Genomic DNA, 27,601 nt, shown 5'->3' with positions numbered 1-27,601 from the left:
AGCTGTTGTTCTGGAATTCATCACATGCTCCCTCTGAAGCATTTCATCACCATTAAGTATGGGAGAGCAGAATGAAGGAATCTCTGGTCTGCCACACTGCTTCTCCTTCTCCATTTAAATACACGAAAGAGCCGGACCCAGAGAACCAAGGACTGTCAGCAGGATTTTTAGCCGCAAACACACAGAAGAACATGGGAGAAAGAAAATGAGATCCAGAAGAGGCCCTTCAAACAACAGAGAATCACCTCAACATTCAGACTGCCTGCAAAACAACCGCAGCTCACGTTCTAGAGAAAGCTGCCACAAAACACGAGCAGTGACCTTTATTTTCATAGTTCCTTCAGTCACGCTTGAAGTTTTTTAGTCTAAGATTCGTACCAGATTTAAAAAATCCAAGGCTGTCTTCCAACACACTTACAGACTCCTGTGACTGGCAGCCAGGCTGTAACAGTAATTCATTAGGACCTGCCCAGGAAGTGCAAACTCACCCAACAATTACAGAACTTGGCAGTTTCCTCTTGATCAATTAGTATGTCTTTAGTGCTTCTTGCCCTTCAGTGGAGAGAGGCCTTTATTAACTTTCTGTCAAGCCCCACTCAAACACAACAGCACAGCAAGAGGGTGAGGCAGAAGGCTCACACCCCAAAATGAAATGAGCTCATTGTCTCCAAAGCACTTCTCTGCACCAGCACCCCAGTTCTGGAGCCAGTGTTTAAAGGACTAGCCTTTTGGGAGACTGAAATGACAGCAAGTTTTCCTCCTCCCATTTTTAAGCAGCAGATAACATCGTTTTCAAAGAGGTGCATCTGCCGGCCGAGGCTGCAGCTGCAGGACGTTTGGCTGTGCTTCCGTCCTCCAGCTTCATTCGATTACAGCCTCAGCAACCCAGCCCAACTTCCACCCCTGACTTTTTTATGCTGTTAGTGACTGAAACACCTGTGAAAGGAAGCAGCCTGGCAGGCCTGGAGCCTTAAATAGTTTCCTGTGCCACGAGGCAGAGAGTGTGAGCAAGATAATGACAAGCTCCTCTGGCTGCAAACTCAGTGACACTGGATGTGTATGGAGAGCAGAGTTCACGGATTGAGGATGCTCAGCACAATGGCCTGATTTTCCAATGGGCTGAGCATTTGCCTGCAGAGTCTCCATTGATCCATTTTGGGCACTTTCTTTTTCTTGCGAGTAATGTCTCGCAGGCGGCGGATGAAAAGGAAGGTGTACTTGACACCGCAGTGAAAGAAACGCTGGGCTGCAGCAGTGCACAAATTCAGAACAGAGGTGTGCCAGGTCACTGGGGAGGCTTCAGTTTGGTCCTCAGTAGCACAGATTTGAATGGTGTTGTTAACATTGCTTTTATGACTAAATTACTTTGATGAAGGCTGGTCTGAGTAAGTCCAACGAGGATCTGAATCATCTTTTGGGGGACCTCAACCAGTTTGCCAGCAGTGTGCCAAGAGATTTCATTGCACAGACTGATGGAGATTTATTTGCATACGGTGTCACACGTCGCATCCTGACCAAGACAAGTAACAGGAGAGACAAACGCCCTCCCACTCTTTCAGAGTAATAATAGCAATATAACCTTTTCAGTACTGCCATGTGCACCTTAGAGAAGACATCTCTTAAAAGGACAGTGCAGAGAGAAGAACTCCTTGGGTAACGTACCTAAGAAAACCTGTACCCTCCCATAAGCTTCCCAGGGCAGAGGATGGTCCAAAATGAGGGGAAGAGGAGCTGCTGAAGGAAGTGCAGCCACCACCCTCACACCACGCAGGCTGCGGTGGACCAAGGAAGAGGGAGGAAGTGACATTTTTTTAATTCGCTTTAGGGATCTGGGGCTCAGAAAAGTGATACTTTTTACTTTAACTGACAAGTGCTAGATTATATTTATGAAAATATGACAGCATCCTGCTATGGTTGTACAGAGATACTTTGGGTGATTATAGAACAAAGAAAGTTCTGTAAGTCAGAACAAAGATGGTTAAAAGCAGTATTTAAACACCACCTAAAATGTTCCTAAACCTCCCTTAATACATGCTGGTCAGGAACATAGTCCCTAAAGGCTGCCATTTTAATTATAAATGCATGAGGAAATGGTGCCTGTTGACAGGTATCAAGGCAAAAATACCCAGAGCTGCAGCCAGGAAAAATGAGGAAATTTGCGCAGCTCTTTTAGGGGTATAACATAATAACACCACGCTAATAGCAGTAATAGTAGTAATGAGAGTTTGACAGGGATGCTGTACATCCAAGCGAAACGCCAGGTCTGCAGCTGTGCCTCAGAGGCTGAGCTCTGGAGTAACGTCACCCAGCGGAAGTGTGGTGCGAGCCCCTCTGCACTGTCCCAGCATAGGGCGCTTCTATCCTAGAAACACATCTTCCAGATATGGCACCCTTTCTTTGCAGCAAACCCATACCAACCAACAGTCCCAAAGGTAAAGGGTGCTAGCAATTGCTTTTAAGGGCCACACCCTTTCACAGGCAAGTTTTTATCTCTTTTTTTTTTTCCTGAAAGGATGAGGCATGAGGTACTAGGTCTCTGCTGTCACTGCTGGAACAGAGCCAGGTACCAAGGTGCTCACACAAACATTAACAAAGTCCTAACGAACCCTTTTCTTCTTGCTGCATCATATAATCAGCAAGTGTTTTATTTTTTCTCCAAAAGGCACACTCCCTCATAGAATTATTGAAGGAAAGTGACTTGCTTTGGCCCTAGTGCTGCCATTGTCCTTCAGAAATAGCTTTGCTGCTAACTCTGATCAAATTTTCATTTTAGTCCTGATGGGAACGTGACCCACCACCCTTTCCTGACGCACTCCTCTCCTGCCCTGTAAGCCCGGCTCCCTTCCCACTGGTAAACATGCAGAATAATTCCATTAACTGCATGAGCAGAACAAGGACAAACCACATCTAGTGTCCATCCCAATCGCTCTAGCAAGCTCTTAGGCAGCAACCAGAATCAGGAAATCCAGAAGGAGGCATAGGAAACCTCCCATCGGGAGGAGGGAAGATAACCCACCTCCTTGGAAGACATCACCTGAATGTGTAATAGTGAGAGATTGATTTAAACTTGGAAGCAGGAGTGTTTTTTAACCTTCCGAAGCTCTTGCCTACCTTTTGACTCTAGATGTTCTTATAGCTCACATAAACATCCAAACTGCCCTTGAATTGTGCTGTCTGTGGAAGAAGCTCCGATGTCTGAATGCACGCCATCTGAAAGAGTATTTCTTTGAATTCATTTGGAATTTGCTGCCTTTTCAATTTCACTGACTGCTCCATATCCTTCCTGTATGCAGCAGGCAAAATATATATGGCCCTCATCTTTTTCAGGCTCAGTTACTACTTTACAGGCTTTTTTTTTCCACCACTTCCTCTTAAAGGAAAGGATTTCAAACTTCTGATTTATTCCAAGTTGCTCTCAAGCATTCTCATCAGTCTTCTCTGAATTCCCTTTACTCCTACAGTGCAGAGGTAGTCCCAGTGACTACAGTTGGGATATTTTCATCCCCCGTTGTCCTACGATAGAGATTTATAACATTTTTAATGCTTGACTCCACCCTGTGGTCCTCCGACACCTGCTCTGCTTTTTTATCACCTCCAGCAAAGACCTTGGCAGGAAAAAACTACACAGAAGCAGCTTTCCCAAAGAAGCTACAGTACCAAACAGAACTGGAGCTGCCTTAGCCTTCATACTCTCCTCCCTGCTCTGCTTGGTTTCTTGTTTAGTTTGAGAAGAAACTGAGTCCTTTGGGAATTCACTTCATAACCTGCTCATGCGACCTCTCCTGCCTTGCCCTCTATATTCTGGATCATTCTTCAACTTCTGCTGCCTTGTCTGATTTAATGACACCTCATTGCTGTGAAAGCCCCCAGTGCAGCAGCAGGAACATTCGCCCCCATCAGCGTAAGAAGAAATGGGCAGAAGAAATGATGGTGGCAGCACTGAAAAATCGCCAGGGGAAATGAAGTACATAAAAATGACAGCATTGATCATTCTTTACAATCCCCTAGCAGCTCGCTGCATGCTGCTGCGGCAGAGCCTCCCTTGTCAATACCTCTGAATATTTATTCAGAGAAATTAAGTGCGGGGTAGGAGCTGCTTTACCTCTGTGGCTGTCTGGGCTTTGCAGGAGCTGTGCCTACACTGGCTATGTCTACAAAGGCTACAGACTACATAGACTGAGGCTCTATCGACACTGGGAAGTGAGAATGGACTCTGAGCAGTGCTAGGTATGTGGGCCAGCCTTGTGGCACGCACCTCTCCACCACCGCAGTAGCTGTAGCATGGGCTCGATGTACTAGAGGTGAATTTAGGAGGGCTTGAACATCCCAAGGGATCTGCTCCTGGATGGTGCTGAGCCTCAGTCACGCTTGATCTGTCCAGACCACACCAATGAGGGCTGTGTGGAAGGGCTGAACATACTCAGGCTCCACGCCTCACAAGTAAGGCCAAGGCTCAGTCCATGTCTGGATGCATGATTATGGGGATGCGGTGCAGGTACAAGAGGGGACTCAAGAAATAGCACAGACTCCTGCTGAAGTGACAGCCCAAACCCAGAAAGGCTGGACGCTGCCTTTGCTGCCCCCCCCAAAATGTTAAGAAAGTGGTCAAACTGCACCCCAAGACCAGCCTGGTGCCCTAGGGAGCCATGCTATGAGAAGGGTGGGAACAGGACCAGCACAGTGCTTCACTGCTTTACATTTACTGTAACGAGTGGTTTTACATGAACACTTCTAACCTAAGGCAGAATTATTATTAAGTGTCACCAGTGATTATAAATGAAGCTGGATCCCTGACCCCGTAAAGCTCTGGCAGAGCAGGAAACGTGAATCAGGACACAAGCATATAAGGCAGAGGATGTAGATCCCAGGAGCAGCTGTAACTTGTGGTATCGGGCAAGGAGAAGCAGCAGGGCAGTAGGCACATTCCTCCTACACAGTGTCAAAGGTACTCATCTCAGGAAGCTTTAGCACGAGGAGTAAATCCTTCTTTGTTTTAAATAATTCTATCACTTACTTTCTTTGTGTTTATGGAGCTTTTCCTCCACAAAGTGAACAGAGAGTGAAGCTGCAGTCAACCAGTTCCTCTAGAGCACCACGGGGTAAGAAATGCCTCTTGGAAACCCAGCTTCAGACAAAGTCTTGGCCCCTTCTCAGGCTGCTGCCCTCCCAGGGGAGTGGGAAGCCTCAAAAAGCCAAGGTACAACTATGCATGGGATGAAGCAAACTTGAGCCACTTCAGATTTTAAAGCCAATGTGGAGGAACCCAGATATGAGCCTGCTCCATTAGATGAGGACTCAGCATGAATTCAGAACCATGGGACCTGATTGCCCAGCTCCATGTCTGATATGGTTGAGATTGCATGAGACGGGAGGTTTTGGCTCCTTTCACTAAACTTACATGAATATCTTTCAAGTTTACAGCGCTGTTGTATTCCAGAATTTTGCACACATGGTGGGCAGCAAGTGAGACACGGGAATCGTCATGAAGTTTCTCTTCCTGACCACCTACAAGCTGGTGACTTCCTCGAGAGAACGTACTCTGAAGCACGCAGATGGGTGTGGGCACTCTGAAGAGCAGTAAACAACACAATCACAGGGATCACATATTTCACAGCCCCCAGTGGGACGACTGAAAATGGAAGGGAGTCAAGAATAGATGCCTGTTATTAGTCTGGATCTCCCTAAAACCTCAAACTCCGAAAGGATTAAACTTGTGTCCACGTATTTAGCAAGCGATTGCTATTTGAGCCTCAGCTTTGTAACTCTCCTTATTGCAGAGACGAGAAATGATCTGAACATCAGGATTTCAATTAGAGAGCCCTCTCTCCTCTGTAGGCTAAATATCATGAGGGATGTAAACACTTCTGATGAGAAAGCATTTGGCAATGGGGTCTTTTTTGATCTGCTGGATGCCAAAAGGGAGGTGAGGAGGAAAGAGATCTTTGAGGATGGGGTGAGGAGCACAGAGCGCAATGTGTTGGGATGCAAGTAAAAAGGAAAACCTCAAAAGGAACTTCAGGGCAAAACACAGACTGTAAGATTCCTGTAGCAGCATTAGCTTGCTGAATGAAAGGCTGGGAGGCCACATCACTTGGGGAATCAGAAATCAGAGCTGATACAGGGTAAAGGAGCTTCTTCCAGCAGGTGAAATCGCACCTGGATTTCCCCAGCACAGCATACCTTTGGATGCAGCACACCCAAGGTGACCTGGCAAACCCTTATGGTCACAACAGGCAGCAAGGGAGGGCCGCAGTGACAACCAGGGCCAGGCAGGGCCAGGCACAGAGACAAGTGCCAGCGCCCTGCAGCAAGCCGGCTGGGCTTTGCCGAGCTGTCAGCCCCACAGCGCAGCTAGGCGCACGTACGGAGGTGAAAGGATGTTCCTGCTGAAACTGATGGCCACAGATGACCTCCTGCTGCCATCGCCCCAGGAATCAAGAGGATCTCTACCTACTCTCTTGCCCCTTCTCTGATGCCAGTGCAGGCATCTGGAGTTGGCAGCTGCCTCCCACCCATTATCACATCTCATTTTCTGGGCCAGCTGTCAATTAAGCTGGCTCATCGGTGCAACCTCCCCACCTTCCAGCTCCAGCAGCAGCCCACGGTGTGCTGCTCTGCCAGGCCCACAGGCAAGATGCTGGCTGTCAGCTGTCACGCAGGGTAAGCTCTGGACCACCTGCAAACAAGCAACAGGAACAAGAAGCCACTGTGTGGGGTGCCGGTGCCCAGCCCTGCCTGGAATAAAATATCCTCCGTCCCTTTTAGCCTGGTCTTTCCACTTCAGTCACATGCAAACATCTTCTCTTCCATTAGAAAGGTCTCTTCAAAGAAGAGTTTCTGCCCTCTGTCCTAAAACAATGCAGCAAGTTGTGGGGTGTTGTCCTACAGCTCACATCTCCCCCAGGGAGGAGGGAATGTACGCGAGCAGCTTTTCCTCCAAATGCCCCCCAGATTGCTAGCTAATCAAAGCAGGCACTGCTTCGCTCCAATGGCTGATTGCAGCACTGGCTCTTCGCCCTTCCCTCACCCCATTAGTTGATCAGGGTCAAACGCTGGGCTCTGAGGCTGCTTCCCCTCCATCTGCTGCTGCTGGCTAGAGGCTGCTGAGGTAGGAAGGAACAGGGAAGGAGGTTGAAGTGAGCAGCACATCCTGCAGCCAGTAATCACTTGGGCTGGGGCAACATTTATCAGGCAAGGGAATGGCAGAGCACTCCTACACTTTAACCCCCAGGAGCTTGCTGCAGCACACTCAGAGCCCACGGTGCTCGAACACAAAGAGCAGCCGGGGCGATGAGGCAGTATGAGCTTCCATGGGGGCTGTGCAAACCTCACGAAGGCCCTCGGGTTTTCAGTGAGAGCGTGATCTCTGATCTCTAAGATCCCCCCTCCATGGTGCTACTGAGCAAAGCCAGCAGAGATGCATGGGCACTCTTCTGCAGTGCTGGTGAACCTTGACAAGCGGGAGGCATGGCTCTCCCGGGAGCGTGCATGGCTGGTGTAGCGGCTGCACTGCTGCAGGCAGGCTGGGAGGGAGGTCCGGAGAGCTTTCTGTCTCCAGCAGCAGAAGGAAGGCTGCTGCCAGCTGCTGCACGTCCCCAGCCAGCACTCTGTGCAGCACATCCACGTCTGAAGGCTGCAGATAAGGGGCGAGTGCTTTGCGATAAAGTTGCTTTTAAAGGAAGCATCTCCTACAGGAGCTCGCAGCATGCTCTGCCTCAGGAAGGGGGGAGGAGGGAAAGGGCAAAGGCCAGAGAGGAAATGTCCCAGCCTGGCTCCATACCTCATCGCCTGCGTTCCCAGCGCTCACAGTGAGCCGGGATGGAAACCAAAGGGTTTTTTTCCATCTTCCTAAAATGGGCTGCACTCTTCCTTCCCTGCTAGCTGCTGAAATGACCTTGATGAGAGCAAGGAGAGGGGCAAAAATCTGTACAAGAAGCAGCAGCAGCATGCGCTTCTATCTCATCTCCAGCAGCATTGTTGCCAAGGGTCATGAGGGGAGCTCCAGGAAGGATTCCTCAAGTTCTCCTAAAGCATCGCTGCACTGCCTCTGCCCTGTGTGCACTCATGGGAAGCACTGTGCAAGGCGAGACGGAGCTACAATCTGTCATGCTCACTTCTACATGCTCACTGCTACGAGCATTTCCTTTTGCTTTCTGTGCTGGAGAAACCAACCTCTTCCCCCTAGAAAAAGCAAAGACCAGCTCTCTGCTCCCCAGCCCACTCGTTCTCTGTGCAGCAGCAGGCAGAGCCCGGCTAAGCAAGGCAGTCTCCTGTGCTTGAAAGTAAGTAATCCTTCACAACACACAAGGCAATGCTGCAAGATGAACTTCTCAGAAAAAGTGACAATGCCTTGTGACTTGAGGCATTTAAAACTTATCTCACAACAGCCTTGAAGATCAGATAGTTCTGTGCCAGGGCAGATTAGATGATGCAGCAGGTCTTCCTCATTTCTCATTTCCTCTTCGTTCTGCCTTCCTCCTGCCCTGCCGGCCTTCCTCCGCTTTTCTTTCATATTCCAGAGTTGGACTGGGGCTGCTTCTCCCCCAAGACAAAATGCAATGTGTCTTTCAGATCCGGAAGGCAGACAGCTGAAGGGGAAAGTTCGTATCCATCCTTCCCTGTACCTGCAAGCTGGAGGTGATTTATCGACTGAACAAGCCAGCTGGTGAGATGCCTGCTCAGCCTGGCAGGCAGCAGACCTTTGTGGAAATATTTGGGGTGCAGAGGAGCAAGGCTCACACGTAGGTCAAGCCTGAGGGGAGGGGGAAAGCCTGCTGGAGAAAGTGCCATCAACCCGAATCACACATGTTTTTTTTTCTCTCCACCTGTATGCAAATGACAGCCCTTTTTGTCCTCTGTGTGCACGGTGGAGCAATATGAAAATAGGGAGGATGGTGATCATGGCACAAGCTCCTTGTGGTTCATTTGTGGCTCCACTTTGCATCTCCTGTGGCTGCTCCAGCACAAGGCGGGGATGGACACTCACGGAGATGGGGAAGTACTGAGCTCACGTGATACCCCAAGTCCACCAGCGCGTCCATCAGCATCTTACAATGCATTGCTGTAAAACCACCAGCAGAATATCACCCTCCAACCAAGGGGAACGTTCCCAGCCCACAGGGAGTCCCCATGCAGTCACTGGGCTCTCTCTACGTGGTCTCTTATGTGAAGGGGCAGGCGAAGCTCTGCCAGCCCAGCCATTTGCCAGGGCTGCTCCCAAGCTTTTTTGGCCCCCACGATGTGCTCTAACACCCTTGCAGAAGACACAACTACCCTGACGTGGCTCACCTCCTGCTCCTTCAGAAACCAGTTAGAGCCGAGCCCAGTAGATGGGACTGATTTGGGGTGGTGGTGACATGATGATGACTAGGACCTCTCGTTGGTGATCACTGCTGGGCCCTGACAGAGCCTCTGGACTTTGGCTGCACCCAATTTATCTAACTAACTACACAATCCCAGCCTAATTTTTTGTAGTGTCAGAAAAGCCAATCACTGTTGGGATAAAGTGGAATTAGGGATGTTTGGGTGGTGCATACTGGAGAGGAGTCTAATCAGCCCTATTCGAGGGACAGCCTCTCCAAACTGGGCTGCACTGAGACACAGCAAATCAAGAGGAATTAACACCCGGCAGTTTGCTGGGTAAAAAAAATATAAATGAAGAAAAAAAAAAAACATAACAACAAACACAGCTGCTGCGTCTTAACTGTTCTCCACCCCCTCCAGGGACTTGAGGAAGAGCAGGCCTGTCAGCTGCTTTAAGAGACATTATCCTCACAGTTTCTTCCCAGTGTTTACAAGGAAGCACTGCTGCTGCCTGTTTGGTTGCCTGTCAGTGCCAGCGCAGAGCGAGGTTCTCTCCAAGTTCACCCTCCGCAGGCTCTACCACCCAGGAGCGGGGCCAGACCTAACTCAACGCTGGGTGAGGGCAGGCTCCCAGGGCTCCGTGCACTCCCCCGGTACCAGGCAGCATGCTGCACAGCCCAGCTCTTCCCAAGCCACTTCTTTTCCAGTTGGTCCCTGGCCACTATCAGGGCTGGCCCTTAGCCCAAGACTTCCCCTCAGGCTCACCTCCTGCTCCAAGTTCACTTGCTGACTGCAAAGCCCATCCGTCCTTCCTTCAGATCCTGGTGGGATCCAAACTTGGGAAACATTCACCAAGCTTCTCCTTCTCTCCTGCCCCTTACAGGGCAAAGATCCAGAGTAACCATGATGTCATCCTCTTCTGTGCTCATCTACCTGCACTAAGTCAACAGGTGAGAGACGACATGAGACACATCACAGTACAGTGAAAAGCCACACACTATGACAGAGACATCTCTGTCTGACGTTGGGTTAGGGCTCTGCTTCTGGAAAAGAGTAGGAACAGTGTCCCAGCAGCCCAGGGGCAGGACCTGCCAGAGGGCACATAGCAGAGAAGTCCGTGCTTAGGTCACATCTCATCAGGATTGTTCAGGGCCTGTGTCGGAGCAGATCCCAGGCCTGATGGCACTGCAGAAGCTTGAAGGACATGCTGCTGTTTAAGCTCGTCAATGAGGTGACTACATCATTACCTTCACTTCACAGAAAGGAACACTGAGGGATGACGGGCACAGGGCTTATCCTAAGCCCAGAAGGAGGATAGGAGAAGAATTTGGGTATTTCTGTTTTCCAGTCACATCTCTCACATTCTTTTTGCTGCTGTCATGAAAGGCCAAAAGTTTCCTGTGATCAGGCCTTCCCTGATTTCTGGCTTCTCCCTCATAAATACTGGATGAGCAATGACAAAGATACAATCACCAGTTCAGCTGCGGACTGCCTGCCATGGGGCTCTGCCAAGGTAGACAGGGCCACCGCTGCCATTCCACAGCACCAGGAAAAATACTTTTCCCTTGCGATTAAAAAGCCAAACTCCACAGTCTTCATTCCCCTTTCCCTCTGGACGTGCATGCATATACCCCCACGTTCAGCCCTAGACCAACCTGATCGTGTAGAGAACCGCTGAGGGGAGGACGGAGAGCGTGGCACTGTCCAGGCTCCTGCGCTGCTGACCCAATTCAGAGCTGCACGGCACCCGTGGCTGGCTGCCACCACCCGTCCCTCTGGCGGTGGCACTGCTGTTCCTCGTGCTGCCACCTGCTCCAGGAGCCCTGGGGGCTTGGGCTGCTGTGTGCTTTGGGACCCTTGTGCCATCAAACTGTCACAAAAAGCTCAGAACGGCAGGGTCCCAATGAAACGCTCGCCAACTTCTGTGATAAAAGAGCCAGTCAAGGGATGCTAATTGAGGGGAACTAAAGCACTGTTGCTTTTTTGGATGAGTTGTGTTGTAAAATTCTGAAGATTTTTGTTGTGAAGTTTTATTTTTTACTCCTTTGCCCAGATCATACAAAGGATTTTTCATGTGTTCCTAGACTAAAACACCACGTGCGTGGCACAACCTACTTCAGGAAGGACTGGGGTAGGAGTACTTGAGAGGAGGCATATTTATCAAAAGTGGGGCAATTACCTCTATTCTCTCCAATTTTATGGCACACTCTTGTTGAAGAACTTCTCCAGAGACATTATCCAGCTCACAGCTCCAGCACCTGCTGTTCTGCAGGACTTCTTGCTTAGGAAGGGAAGAAACAAGGGAGGAATAATGACCAACTTATTCCTGACCATGCAGGAGCAGGGAAGGTGACAGAGGCTGGAAAGGCAACGACTGGGGGACACTCATTCCTTGGAATGAAAACCCAGGGTGAAGGTCGGCATTGTTAACAACACGTTTCAATTCTTTCCTGGTGACGTGGTGCTGGAATGAAAGGAACAAAAAGGTTCTTGTCCTGAAGTCAGAGCTGCAGTTCCAAGTCCTTTTCCAAGAAGGTAGCAAGGAGAATTTTGCAAAGAGATTGCATAAACATTTTCCACTCTTAAATGATTCTGGGAATACGGAAATTGCCTCATCCTTTCCTCTAGCCCTTAGGGTATTCCTGCTTAATCAAAATGGGGAGAGGGAGGAGTTAAAGCAGAAGAGGAAGCTTAAAAATATGTATCCTTGTGAGAGAAGCAAGAATAAAATGTCATCTCTCGGCTCTGAAAAAGTTACCACATTGATTTCTGCTTCATAAAAATGAGGTTAAGTTGAATGCATTAAGCTGGCAAACCGGATAATTGCATGTCCTGAAACTGTCTTCGAAACAGCTCTTTTCACAGCGGTGCTCAGAAAATAACTTCATCAATAAGGCTCTTGCCCATTAAACCTTCGCACCTCTCTGTGCCTTGCTCAGGAGTGAAGCTTGTCCTTCCCCAGAAAGATTTTTTCCTCCTTTCACCTCAAACTAGTGGAAAAAGTAAGGCTGTTTTGCATTGCATTAGCATATTTCTGGCAAAGAAGTAAGGAGGATAAAAACCAACCGTCTTCTCAGGGCTTCTCAGGCTTTCCAGCTCCCTTTCCCCACACACAGTGTGCTGCAGAGCCTCGCACTGTGGCTGGCAGCTTTTTTCTCCGGAGTGGAAGTGAGAATTGTTTGGAACCTCAGGTTTTGCCCACTGAGCCCTTGTGCAGCCCCCCTGGCAGGATGGGTCCTGCCCTTTCTGCCCAGCTGGCATCGCCCCGTGCCCCTGCCTCTGCACCTTTGAAAGGCAAGAGCTTGCCTTCGGATACCTCGTTCGCATGGCAACGCCTGGGACTTCTTTGGCTCACGGTATTACCAGCGCTGGTGCTGAAGCCTCAGGTCTGAATGCTGCACTGTGTCCTAGCCAGCTTTGTCTGGGAGGGGGACTGGGGCTTTTTGCTCTGCCTCGAGCCCCACAGCACAACAGCACTTGCCACAGGGTGTAGCAAGTGCCTACAGACAGGGAGATGTGGTGATAATCGGCTGTTCTCTCCCTGGGTCCCTGTCCTCCTGCTGGAACAGAATGGACTGGGTAGGTCCCCACTACCCTGAATTGATCTGGCATGCAGAGGTGCCCCCGAGTGCCCAGCAGGTCTGGGGATGACAAGCAAACAAGGATGACAAGCAGACTTGCCTTCACCCATCGACTGCTTCAGAGCACACAAAAATGCTCCATGGGGAAACAAAGCAATCAACTTCAATTTCTCCTGGCAAAAAAGCAACTCAATGCTGCTGTGCTCCTTCTTCCACTCCCAAATCCCCTCTTCGTCCTTTCCCACTAACCAGCTTCTAATTTTTTTCCCTCATGGCCCTATCTGGGCCAAGGTCCTACTTCATTCACACAACTTATGGATCTGGCACAGCCCTTTCCAACCCTGTCTCACTAAATAAGAAAAGTGAGGCAAGGAAATGCTGTTCTCTTCAGCTACCTCATTAAAGTTTTTCACTTGATATGAATGCAATCAATAGTGCCTTCCTGAAGAAGCTTCAGTGACAGGAGCAATTAATTTGCTCCCACTTGCCAAGGCTAATGTGCCTCAGACACACTGGCCTTAAAGTATGGGGTGAGCCTGGCAGAACATTATTCCCATGCAGCTAAAACACGGGGGAGAACGCCCCATCAATAGCATGCAGCCTCCATGGTAGGAAGCCTTGGAAAATGCTACGGATTGCAGCAGGAACCTCCTCACGCCAGGCTCCAGCACTTCTCCTTTGAGGACCCTCTGTTACTGTGCCACAGCAGCAAGAACAAAGGCTGCCAGAGAGCCCCCTCCAAAAACAATGGCCTGAGGACAAATGACAGGCAGCTGGCAGGATACGGGCGTCGGGCTGCGGGCAGCTGGTGCTGGCAGAGAAATGCGGAGACGTGAGCTCTCTGGGAGAAAAGCGAACTTAGCACGGTACCCAGCAAGGGGATGTGTAAGGAGGAAGCTGGGAGGAGTCTGAGGGAAGAGGAAAATGAGAGGCTGGAGCAGCAACCAGCTCTCACAGTGATTAGAGATCATTAGCAGATCAGCCTCTCTCTTTTGAAAGCCTTTATAATTTCATCACAGCGTGAAAGCCCAGACTGAGAGCCCTCTGACACGCAAAACGAGAGGCTGGGCACAGGCAAGACCCTCTTATTGCTGTGCCCTGTGCCCCGATCACTGGGGACTTCTCTTCAGGGGCTTGTGGGGCCTTAAACGTCCCAGATGCTACTAAAGGGAGCCAGAGGCTTCCCAGGGCCAGCCCCACAGGTGATTGTGTCATGCAGGCACCCAGCTACTAAGAACAGCCCAGAGACAAGCAGCCGTGAGATGGCAAATGGCTTTCACTTGCTACGAGCTGCATCTGAACCACTGACCTAGAGACAAATGGCTCTGCGCCCTCCTCCCGGCCCCTCACGCCATCTATTCCCCGTATCATACCACGCTGTTGACAGGAGACGCATTAAGCACTGCCAGAAGGTGACTATAAAAAAAAGAAGAAGGCTTTTTCCTTTTTATGGCACCCTCTGTAGCTGCACAGCTATTCAAATATTTGCCTTGCTCCTTATAATTCATTATAACCCATTTTTTACGATACCATCTTTGCAACTGTGTATTCCCATTGCCCAGGTAGAAAGCTGAATTTGAATTATGGCAGCAGAACTTCCTGCTGGAGACAAACCCTGCCAAAAAACTTTGGGTAAGGTTTCCTTCTCCCAAAAGGTGACACAGCCCAGGGCAGGGGTTGGGCCACTGGCTACAGGAAAATGTCATGTCTGCACAGAAATGGAGAACATCTCCTTCCTTCTGGTGTCTGCCCCTGTTCAGCAAGGATATTCTGCTGCACAAGTGAAACAGCTCGACGTAAAGGCTGTGGTAAAATCTGGAGCGACCTTCTTCTCGTGTGGCAACAAGGGGGTTTTGCTATTAATTTCAGTGCAGCCGGGATTTTCTCGAAAAGGAAAAGATGCTCCAGTTTTGGGACACTTTGTGCAGTGAGAATGCAAATGACTGTAACTGGCATTCTGATCCTAATTAGCTCTTGTGATGACATTAAGACAAATGCTTGGTAATTCTGCCTTCAGAAATGAGGTAATGCAAACTAAGGAAGAAACTCAGCCCGTTCTCCCCCTCCCTGCCACGTTCCCCGTGTTTGCTGAGTCCGATTTTGCCCAACGGAGGCCAGAGGTTTTAACGAGTTACTCTCATGGGTCTGCCTCGCTATTTAACGCAGCAGAATTGCAAACCATATCGACAAAAATCTGCTAAGCTATTTTCAACTGCTCGTGGAATGGGACCCTGCTGTGCTGCTCGAGTACAATAATTCTGCCCAGCTCCTCCCCTCTCAGGAGCCAGTTATGGATTTGGACTATCATTACATCCCCCAGGCCACTAGCCATGTTAAGTTAATTTAATTTAAGGAAGGCTACAAATAGGTCAGAAGAACCTAGGGGAATTAGCTGTTCAAATGAAAATGGAAATCAATTGGGAGCTACGGTCTCACAGTTGTTGGAAGCTTTCTCCTGGTCCTGCCCGGCGAGCCCTCTAACCTTTGAATCAGCTTTCTGAATCTCTCTGAATCTTCCTAAAAGCGACGTCATCTTTCAGATGATGTAATCTGTGGCCAGTAACAGACCGGAGAAGATGCATTTCTTCCATTCTGAAACTTTTATATAATATGGAAACACAAGGGGGGAAAAAGGACAGTATCTGGGAAGTTTTGGACGTTTTCATTGAAGTAATAGTCTGAAAATGACACAATTGTCCTTTCTTCAGGTTTCAGCTGCCAAAATAGAAAAGTACACCTTTCTTTTTGACAAAAATATTTACAAAATCCTCTCACGTCTGACAATCTCTTATTATTGTGATATATATCAAAACCAGTTAGATGCTTTCCTTCCCACCATAGTTTCTCGCATGAGATTCTGAAAACAAAATGTTTTGGTTAGCATTGCCTATGTGCTATTTGAAAACCAATTTCCAGGAGCAGGGTATTACTGTTGTGCCAATAAATGTTCCTTGTCCGTAAGTCACAACAGTTTGATCTTAAATATAGGTTCCTGCATCCTGGCACCAAACACAGGGCAGATGTGCATAAAACAGGGGAAGCTCAGCAAATTGCTCTTAAGGAAAAAAAAATCAATCAATTTTCCTATGAAAACCTAAAGGGATTTTTTTGTTTGTTTGACACTCGCAGTCTGCGCTGCCTTTTGATCAGGTATATGGATTACAGGGCATTATTCTGCTTTATTATTTCTTCTGGGTGACCTTGGGATAAGGTCTGTAGGATATTACTGTTCAGTCTGCTTTCTTTGAACAGTTTCTCAGGGATGACACCGCGAAGGCCCAGCTCCCTGTGCCTGGGAGCTGCAGCGTGCCCCTCTTTTCACATGGCCCAGAACCACAAACCTGCCTGGATACCCTGACTAGCTGCTGGGGTGGGCCAAAGGCCGAGGTGGGCAGAGTTCCCCTGGGGTGCCACCAAGCCTGGCAGCATGAAGCAGGGTTAGGCTGGGCATGCACAAGCAGCAAGTACTGCCTTCTGCAGCCTCTTCTGTTTTTTTTTGCTGCCTTATCCCGAGCTCAGGTTGCTCCTTGCTGCAGCACAGCCACTTTCCCAACCACTCCGGAAAGCGCAGGGGTCACCTGTAATCTTGTCACCTCTTGTTGGGCCACCTCTGGACTACTCCCATGGCTGCAACCGAGGCATGACAGGAGTACCTGTGTTTGTTCTCACCCTGCCAGCACAGCTCCAGACCCAGACTATGTTGGCTGCTCTGGATTTCTGCTAATGCACCTGGAAACTACTAGACACCAAAGCTTGTACTTGTATAATAAGGCGATGAGCAGGCACGCTAGGCTCAGCCAGTGCAAGCATGCCTTCCTCCACTGCAGTCCAACTTCTAACTGCAGGACAGATATGGGCAGACACTTCAGAAAGACTCTATTTATATTCTGCCCTACTGGTAAATTCATTCCTTGGACCACTCATGCAAAATGGATAATGCAAATAAATGCTACATTTGGAATTAAGCTTATTTTTTTACTCCAGTGAACATGAGCGCAATGAATTTTTTTTTTTTTTTTTCCTTTTTTCTTTTTTCCCTTCTTTAGGGTGTTTTCCAAGCTGCAGGCCCCAAAGTACTTGGTTCAGGTCTGGGGGAGGATGTCACAGCAATCTGCTGCTGAGACAGAATGGCGCAGGCACTTCAAACCACTGGCTCTTGAGCCCACAGACTCATGACTAGCATTGATCTGGAACTGATGAGTGGCTGGCTGTTTTACAGCATTGCAGCCCTAGAGAAGGCTGCTCCCTCCTCACTGCAGGGTGAGTGATAAATTCATGCAGAGCATAGCCAATTGCAGGGGGAGAAACAGAAAGGCTCTCTCAACTCAGGAAGTGACCACTCATCCCTGTACTCAGAGTGACACTAATGCACAGATGCAATGTTCACATAGGAGGCAGAGCAAGGAGACTGACATCTCTGTGCACACTGCATCCTCCTCCCCTCCTCAAACAGGACTCGGCGTCTCAGCAGTAGGTACAAGCGAGGAGCTAAGTTCCCCGTGGCAGCAGTGATTGCTCCAAGAATTGTCAGCGTGGTTCCAGCGAGCACAACAGCTTCCTCCCACACAGAGATGAAGCAGCACTTCTCTTCCCCATCTCCTTGGTGCTTTGTAGCATGCACTGCACCGACGGCAAGGGATTGCCCCTTCTCTCTGCTTCCCTCCCTCATTCAAGAAGGTGGAAAACCCCCTAGTGCCACACTCTCTCTGGGAAACTGCTGCTTGGGTCGAGCCCTGTTTGAAAAAAGACTATCGTGTTTGCTCTCCTGGGCTCTGCAATGCATAACAGAGTCTGCATTGCAGTCTCCAACTGCAATCCAACACCATCTGTCCCTTCCACTTGCAGCACTGCATCACTCCAGGGAGTCTGCTTTTCAGGAGGGATCCAGAGCGTGCCCAGCTATGCTGTCCCCTGGTGCCCAGCACAGCCAGCAGAAGGGCAGAATGCCCCACCCCAATCTGCAGTACGAGACTGGAACCACCACAGGCTGCTCAGTGAAACCCTGTGAGAAGCAAGACAGGGAAAGGGTGCCGAATTGCTTCCTGTTCACTATGTTTTTAAAAGAAAATCAGTGCACTTAACAGCAATTATATTTAACTCCTCTTCAACCACCTTATGGAAAGGAAGTCAAGTAGCAGAGGTGTGCAAGTGCTGAGCCCTACACCCCCATGACTATGGAAATCAGCATCAAGGAGCTACGTTGGCATCAACCTAAGCCACCAACTCCCCTTTCCTGAGTGTCAGAGAAGCAAGGCAACCAGGGGACAAGACAAGAGACCTGGAGATACTTCATTGCTCAGCCCTGTCTCCGAGCTACTGAGCCACACCAGGAAAGACATTTCTGCTTTATTGGTCTCCATCTCTCAATGCACATCCCGTCTGTCTGTGCTATGAAGCAAAGTAACCTAGTAGTGAATTCTTCAGGGCTGTAGCTGTCTCTCCCTATGCATCTGTACAGCACCTAGCACAATTTCATCCCAAACTTCAGCAAGGCGTTGTGCTCTGCTCTAAGTGAAACATTCACAAATCATAAGGCTATGAAGATGAAGCCCGAGATTTGTAAGGTATGCACCAATGCTCTCCCTCTGAGCCCGTGATGCTGGGAGGAGGAAGCAGTTCACCTCCGTCGTGAATTAGTGTTCTGACAGCTCGGTGCAATCTAGCCATGACTTGCATGGCTGCTTTCCCTTCACATTCCCAGGAGCACACTCTGCATTAGATCATGTTCTGCATCAGCCTCTGCTCCAAAGCAGAGGAGAAGGAATGGGGAAGAAGATGAAATTGCCTTGACCAGCTTTCATTGTCCTGAAAATATGCTACTGACATGTGGAGAAAGCTGCAGGGAGCTTTCTCTCTGCTTTGGAGAGCACGGAGACAGGAAAAAATAACTAATTTTCGAGCTACTTGTAAGGTTGTGGCTTCACTCACAGTAAGCCTGACAACTTGCTCTTCACATTGCAGCTCCTCTGAGAACAGCACAGGATACTGGGGCTCTTGCTTTTCACCAGACCATTATGTTTTTAAACGGACCCTATTTGTCTGCAAAATGTTCTTCTTTCCTCTTCCCCTTAACATCATGTCAGAGAATTTAGAAAGCAAAAAGGTTATAAATATATAACCAAGCCATTTATTCAGGAGCTAAGCATGTAGAAGTTGCTTGGGTAAATAAACGCCGCAGGTTCTGCAAATCAGCTGTCTCTAGACCCTTCCTCTGCACCATCTCTGGACCCCCTGGGGCTCTGAGAGGGCAAGACCACACTGTCTGCATAACTGCTCCCCGAACAGCCAGCTCTGGCTTCACACTGCCTGCAGCAGACCCAAGTGCACTTGCTCCCCACTCAACCCATGCATCCCCTCCCCAGAGCACACGCAGTACGACCCTGAAGGAGATAGTAGAGTCTCAAGTGACTGTGCAACAGCAAGCTGACGGCCCTCTTGGGAACCTGCTAAAAGCAAAGCATTACACTCAAGACACAATCTTTAGCATTCGCACTGGAATAAAGTGGGAGAATGGGCATTCAATCTAAGCACCTTTGTGTAATACCGGCATAAGCGGAGAAAAGATTTAGGATGCAAGTGCACCGCAGGCTCTGCTCACCTCCTCCCACTGATGAATGTAGCGGATGAGCCGGGAGAGCCGCAGGAGCCGCAGGAGGCTGAGGATCTTAGTGAAGCGCACGATGCGCAGCGCCCGGGCTGTCTTGTACACTTCAGAGTCAATGCGGGTTTCAACGATCAGGAAGATGTAGTCAACAGGGATGGAGGAGATAAAATCCACCACAAACCAGCTCTTCAGGTACTTCATCTTGATCCGCTGTGGGTCTAGGATGATCTCCGTGTTGTCCTCCACCACGATGCCTGTTCGGAAGTTGAGGACAAGGTCGATGAGGAAGAACGTGTCCGAAACCACATTGAAGACAATCCACGGGGTAGTGTTTTCATCCTTGAAGAAAGTGATGCCCACAGGGATGATGATCAGGTTCCCTACCATCAGCAGCAGCATGGTCAAATCCCAATAAAACCTGGACAGCAAGACAGAGACACGTGAGATCAGCTATGGAGTGGGAGACCAGGGAGCCCACATCAACAGAACTGATGTGCTTTATACATCTCTCCTGTCACTCGTTACCTAAGCTTTGCTAGGCTGCCTGATGTTTTCCCAGTGCACAAGCAGCTAACATAATTATGTGCTTAATGGCACAGAGACACTCATCTTCGGGCTGAGAGGGTTCAGAGAGGAATTAGGTACATGGCTAGACGTGCTCCCTGGAAAACTTTGACTGGACCTTCAGGGCCACCAAGAAGACAGAGGTATTTGAAGTTACTGCAGTGACTGCTATGAAAAGGGTCAGAACAAGTATCTGGAAGGGCCCAGAGTCAGCATGTCAACAAAGCCATTTGGGGTCACAGTCATCAATCAGGCTTGCTCCTACTGTCTGATCCTCCTTTGCAAGCAGCCAGCGCAGGTAGCATTGGGATCAAGATAGAACTAGGAACGGCTGTATTTGGTTTAGCTCTCTTGTTGAACCAAGCTTACACTGAGCCTGCACTTGGAGTTTAGTTCACACTCTATAGATTCTTCTGCTGTACAGAAATGATCAATAAAGCTCAGAGTCATGCGCCTGGAAATTATCTATTTCATTTCTAAAGTAAGCAACAACAACATTTAACTACCGTGTCATAAAGCACAGTCTCCAAGAAACTTATCTTCACTTCAGCGACAAGTCAATATTATCCAGCAGGCCTTACAACAACACTCGTTTTCATTCTTGAAGGCACACACAGCCTAAATACAGTTCCTAATTTATTTGTTTGGGCTTTTTAAAGATTTTCCCCAGGTTCTAGTGCAAACAATACACTGTCACATGATGTTGCTGCGACTCAACCAGGGTGAGGACTGAATTTTTTTCTGAATCTCATACTTTGATGAGGAGTCTCACAAAGGACCCTCAGTGCCCAACACTAGTGCTCCAGTCCCCACCAAATGTTTCACTCGTAGAGATGTCAATCCGCTGTAGTCTCACAATGCCAAGATTTCATCAGCTCTACATCGTATACTACAGGGCTGTTACTGTTACACTGTGAGGTATCATAAATAATTTACATCCAGATGCACTTGTCACAGCAAATGGACAAAGTGCACAGAACAAACCGATTATCGGCTTCGGTTGCTTATACCTGAAGATGAGGCATTCAGAAAGCTGCTGTGGCTCTTCTAGTCCGTCACACCAATTAGCACGGTGTTTATATTCTTTTTATTATTAACCTCTTGAGTACCAAATAAACCTAGCTCCCTTGACTATAAAAAGGCAACAGAAAACTAACAGGACTCAAACACAAGGGAGAGAATTGTGCCTTCCTTTAAAGCAGATCACCACAGTACCAGTGACGTCAGTGGAGTGACTCTGGATTCCCAATGATGCAGTGAAGGAAACTGCTGGGTTTGCCAAAAAAGGGCATCCCCATGCTGCTTGTCCATCTGTCTGACCAACTACAGTCAAAATCATGGAAATGTTTTAGAAAAAAAATGGATTTGCCTCAAAGTTCCTCAAAATCTAGCTTCGGTAATAATTGTTCAGCCCAAGCCCGTGCTGCAGACCAGAGCTGCTGCAGAACAATGTCGCTGTAGTGAAGTGCCTCATGGATCTGTTAAACTCTCAGCAGCAAAGTCAAAGGGTAGAAGATGGCTCAAAAGCCCTGCCTGCACAGATTCTCTCTCCTTGGTGAGAACCTAACACTCTGAAGCACCTCTGAACATACGACCCCAGCCATTACACATGGACAGACAGGGCCACAAACCAGCAGCCCGCAATTTCTCAGAAACGTTCAGCAGAGGCTGATGGCAACCGGCTTTTGTGTAAGCCAAGTTATCCACTAATGAGGTTTCTGAAAATGTCATCAACCATCTCCTTGTTCTCAAGGTGCTATGCCCCTGCAGGCAACGTATCATAGTATAGAAGTACAGGAGGTGGTGGTAGACACTCAGCCATGAGATAGGTCCGTGTGCTTCTGAGAGCAAGGCCGTGTCAGACAGCAATATGCATTAATACTGTATAAATCCATGTTGCAGTCTTCCTTATTAAGGGTCTGAGATGATGCTGCATCTTTCCTAGTCAATTAATCTAGATAATCGCACAATAGCAGGAAGTCTGGAAGCAGTGTGTACGTTATTACTGAAAATAAATAACCTCCCAGCCATCTTTAATTTGCCTACAGGGGATACAGGAGGAAATATGCACAAAGAAAATTATTTTTCCCAAGTTTCAAATTAATGGCATGAGACAGATGTGGCCAGACACGCACAGATGCAAAGGTAAGTGGCTTTCCTCAGAGATCTTTGGATTTTCCTGCCTCTTAAGTCTGCATTAGCTGGTGATTTCAGTACTAAGCGGCAAGTGGGGACGATGACTGCGTTGGCCAGGACTGCTCACCGCTCCAGTGAGCTCTACATACACAACCCCAGTAAAATGCTTTCTGTCTGACTGCTGTCCTGGTCTCCTGTAGTCAGGCACGGTCATACCACAGTCAGTTGTCCTGCATCCTGAGCTGCAGAGTGGTGTGCACAGTATTCCAGCACAGCCAATTCACCTGCCTTTACAACATAAACTTCCTAGAAGTTAAAATTTGACTCTTAGGATTCCACAGTTCCTGCACATTGAATCGACATGGGAAGTACGATCTGCTCAGGGTGGCATCGGTGGATTTACACTGAACAGATTCTCAGGGACTGCAGCACCTCAGAAGTCTAGTACCATCCATGTGTCACTTTGTATTTACACTGAGGAACACTTTTCACTCCCTGTAAATTATCGGCCAGAATGAGTAACAGTGCATGCGATGTATGTAAGGGCAAGCACCAGCTATTAATAACCCATGTTTTCTGTATTTCTGCGCTTCCTTTCACCCAGGGATTCCACAGAGCTGACGATGATAAAATTGGCTCCGCTGCACCCATGAGAGGCAGAGTTATTATCCCTGTCTTGCCAATAGAGAAGCCACGTGGCAAAATTGAGAGAATGGGATTTGTCCACTGAAGTCTGAGGCTAAGCAAGGGCTACAACCTGAACTTGATTCTTGAGTCTCACCAGACTGGAAATTATTCTTATGGCTTGACAAAGGGTCTAACAGAGATTTGTATCATTGGCGTCTTTCTCTGATATCCTGTCTCCTCTCCTCTCTTCCTATTTTCAAGAGCCTACATAAAAAATTAATAAATATGAATGTATTGTTTTATTATAGCTGACTTAGTGCAACTGAGTAGCTCCCAGCATGGGGAACAGCCAGCACTACATAAAACAGATGCCTCGTTCGAACACACTTGGTTTCAGTACTACATCCTAGTTCTATGCCACTTCTTGGAGCTGAAAATCACATTTTACCATGCACTGCTACCTTTGAATGGTTAATTCCAAATATATTATTTAGTTCTAACAGAATGTGTATGAGAATTAGTGTGAGCAAAGACAATTCAAGAGTATATGCTCGTTGAACATATTTGGTGTCGTGCAGTTGATTTGATACAAGGAACGCTTCATAGGTATTAGTTTGTGGGCTTTGACGAGCAAGTTGGATCAGCTTTCCGTTCTGTCTAGTGCATAATTTAACAGCAGGCAAGGAACGTGGCTTTCAGATGTAATTTTTCTGTTAAATAAACCTTGATCTTTCAAAACAATTCTATGGTGCAGTATAACCATTTCTAGTGCATGAGCTCAGGAGGGATAGTGAGCACTGGACTGAAAATAACAAACTGCAGGGGTCAGCCTGGTCAGCATCGCTGCGTCAGTCCTGCATTCACGGACCGCTCCTGAACAGGGCACATTTGTGGCCTTAACTTCTGTTCTCCTTGCTTGGTAGCACTTGCACTGTCAAGAGAAAATAGACTTGGGCAACCTCACCTCTAAATTAACAAAGCTTTTTGGATGTTTTCAGCTTCTGCTGTAAGGCAGCCAACTTGGGGTTGAGCTGAGGAGCTGCCTGACAGTGCACAGAAAGGAAGCAAAAATAAAAAGGCATCTAACTGCAAATGCCAGGGAGCCAGGATATCCTCATCAGTGATGAATTTAGCTCAGACACCGTGTCAAACCTTCCTAACCTTACAAGAGCACATCTTTAATGAACATATCCCGCTAATACCAAAACCAAAGACAAATCCAATTGCTCTACCAAGCCCAGGCAGGCGCAGTGCCTCAGTGCTGACTCAAGAAACAGAGTGCCACCTACTGAGTCACCAAAGCCATCTCGATCCTCTGCTTTGCATGGGGAGGAATGGCTGTGGTATTTCTTTAAAGAGCTGATGAAAATCTGCCCTCTTCTGCAGAGTGGCAGCTCCCTTCCCCCTCCGGACTGCATGTTGAATTATACACTGCTGTGCTCACCAGCAACTATCCTGACAGGAAAGAGGCCACACTTTAATTCCCAGGGCTGCTAGTCAGGCTAGAAATAGAAATCATCTTTTGTAAAGAGCATTAGCGGATGTCAGCGTGGCTGGTGGGAGGAAAGTGTACTCCAGAAAGCAGCCATTCACATAGGTAACAGCACAGACGGGAGAGGGGAAAGAAAAAGGAGCTGGAAGAGCTCCTTCCCTGTCTCTGGAAGCATTACTTCTTCCAGATATGAGTAGGCGTATTTCTACTGGAGAGTTACAAAGTTTGCATTATTCACAGAGATAATAGCAAGAATGTGGTGATTCATTGCTCCTAAACACACCAAAGGATACTTAACCAGCTACCGAGTCCAAGAATTCACTTGCTAGAAGTGAATTTATTTATAGTGATTTATTCAAATACCTGTGCACTTGAAAACCTCTTTGAAATGAATACCCACCAAAAAAAAAAAATCAAATTACTTACATAAATTGTCTGCGTGCTATATAATGGGAAATGAGAAGGGGAACCTATTTAAAGAGTAAGACAAACAGTTTTAATTCCTTCTGACCAACCTATGCAAATAATCTGTATCCTCTGCCATCCCGAGTAAAACCCCTGAGAGCGCTGAGAATTAGCCATGCACTAAGACAGCACGAAGGAAAGGGCTCTGCTGTGCCCCAGCCTCCTGCAGAATTCCCCGGCCTTCTGCTCCGGCAGTGCTGGCTGCTTCTTCAGGCAGAGCCTGCTGCTGATCCGAACTGTTCATCTTCCCTTTGGACTTAGTCGCCACAGCGATAATGATGCCTCAGCTGGGTACGGAGGAGTAAGGGGCACCACTGAGTTACGCAGATGGGATACAAGTCTGCACTTTCCCATCAGGAGTGTGAGGACTATTAGCTAGTCGAGAATTTGCAGTGCTTACACAAGCAGGTGTATGAATAGGGATATCTCACAGAACAGCACCCGCTACAAAGGAGGTGTACGCCTTGGGGCACTTTTGTTCCATCTAGATTTCTGAAAACTCATGTACTGCCTTTGACAAATTTTTCATAGAATTCAACTGTCAGTTTTACTTCAGGCAAGCTATTTTCTAAGGTCTCAGTTTCACCTTTCACTTAGATTATCTCCAGTCTACATAATTGCTCACCTAATCCCCTCTGAACACCGCAGAATTCCATGCCGTGTTTGGAGTTTAACACACATGCTCATATTGTCATCTTCAGATATAATTACTGGATTTTGGTGAGTGGAAAATTAAGAAAGCTATTGCTTATGCAATAGTTTGAAATGGCATTTGCAGTCCAAGCAAGGTAGCACATTAGCTTTTTTACTGCTTCTCTATCATCAATTTTTAAATCTAACACTTCTCTATTAAACAATAATCAACAGCCTACATTTTTCAAAGTTATGTCCACACACTAATTAAATCCCAGTAGACCTATGAAGGCATTATCATCCTACGTTATCAATAGAAAGACTGTAAGATACCAAAGATTTAAGCAACGTATTCAGAACTAGCATGTCGAAAATACGGATGCCTAGTTTCCGAAGAGGTTTCCAGTTATGGTATATCCTGTAATTTGCGGTAACAGCAAAGGGGAAATTTCCATTCTCCTTCATTGTAGAAATAAACATACACATTACTTAGTGGTATTTTTATTCCAGTTCTAATACTTGACAATTTGCAAACAACACGTTTGAGGCATTGATGCATTTACCCTATTATAACAGAACACATTATGAATTATTCCCTTTCTTTAACTTACAAAGCATAATGCATTACATTAATATCAGTTAGCCTAAATTATTAGTTCTGTGATAATACCTACGATACACCCACTCTATTGTCAGGCTTCTTGAAGAGATGAACATTTGCTGTATGGATGCTGTTATAGGAGGACTCCAAAGACTGGAGGACAAGTAAAGCAGCCCTCAGGCCAGGGGCAGGCTACCAGGGAAGGCGTTTGTCTGTGCCACACTGCGGCACAATGCTCTGAGTGAAGGAGGAGTTGGGGGGCTGCTGGTACAGCCCCTGCTGCTAGCGCCCAGTGGCCTCTGGAGCCGCCAGAGCAGACTACGGGTGGCTTTCTTCTTGCTGGCACAAGTCTTAGACCTTGTGTTTTCCACTGGCTCTAGACAAAAACTGCAAAATGTGATGTGAGCTCGTTAGCAGGGGAGTGGCCTTTTTCTTCAAGCATTAGCTAAGAAGAAACAGCACAGCCGGCACCTTGCACAGAGAAATCTCACTCCCTGCGGCTCTGGGTGGCTGTGACACCCAGCAGTGAACTGGGAGATGCCAGAGGAGCCACACAAAACAGATTTACCAAGAGAGAGGCATTTCTACAGCCTCCATCTGGTACCACCGGTCACTTTAAAACAGGCTTTGTGAATCAGCCCAAGCAGGCAGCCCTGCCGCTCTGTGACTGCGTCAGAACAACTTCATTCCCTTCCTTGTTTTTCTGTCTCAGAACCCCCAAGCACTTTCTCATCCTTGCACTGAAATGCAGCAGTCATGAACCAAAGCCACACTAAGAAATGTACTGTTCAAGTATGCCAAAAAAATAGAACCTTGCCCCAAAACCTGCTGACTCACCTTCTCATAAGTGTTTTAACATTCAAATTTAACTTTGTATCATCTGCTCCCCTAATCTGAGGGAGTTTAAGTGGCTTGGCTAGGACAACAGCACTCCAACCACTAGATAGTGCTATCTTTCACTCAAGTTCCTCCAAATGCCATACGGTGTGTGTGAACTACACAGCAAGTGGCATCACTAAGCTCGGTTTCATGCAGACCTAACAAACCTTGCAGGGTGTTGTTTCATTACAGTCTGAGGCATGTCAGGACAGAGGAGTTCATGAGGCTGCAGCGCTGCCGCCTGGCTTGCACACGTTCTGGGATAATGATAACTTCTGGGCATCTAATCTGTAAAGTCAACATCTACCACCTAATCCTGCAGCGTGCTTAATAGAAATTGTACAAGCATTTTCAAGAGTTTTGTGTGCAATCTGCCATTCAATAAATGCAAATGTATTGGAACACTTACACCTACTCCTTGGCCTGCAGACATACTGTATCACACAGAAACAATATGCTCCCGCATTTCATTTCCAACAATGCTGAAACACAAACATGTCACAAGAACAAGAAAAGCCACAGCGGATTCTGCTCAAAGTAGTCAACTGACCTGAACTGAAGCTGCCTTCCTGCCTGCAGATACCTGCCTAACAAATTAAGTGGTATTTTAAATCTGCGCTTAGAATCCAGTCTCCTCAGAAAGGTAAAAATAAATGCACAGACAGAAACAGAGGTAGCCACAAGAGACCTTGTTTGTTCTGGCTCTAAATTTGGAG

At 47.8% G+C, this 27,601-nt stretch overlaps 1 protein-coding gene across 1 annotated transcript in view; it reads right to left on the bottom strand.

The window, feature by feature from the left end:
* Positions 1-27,601, bottom strand: part of HCN4 (hyperpolarization activated cyclic nucleotide gated potassium channel 4) — a gene marked incomplete at both ends in the record, with an annotated part of 98,730 nt that overhangs the window by 50,363 nt on the left and 20,766 nt on the right. The window contains one exon of the mRNA XM_084293428.1: positions 19,483-19,906. Within this exon, the coding sequence (XP_084149554.1) occupies positions 19,483-19,906 (424 nt within the window). The remainder of the gene's footprint in view (positions 1-19,482; positions 19,907-27,601) is intronic.

This window comes from Netta rufina (assembly GCF_964035555.1).
Source record: "Netta rufina genome assembly, chromosome: 11".
Taxonomy (NCBI): domain Eukaryota; kingdom Metazoa; phylum Chordata; class Aves; order Anseriformes; family Anatidae; genus Netta; species Netta rufina.
This window is presented reverse-complemented; position numbering and strand designations above follow the sequence as displayed.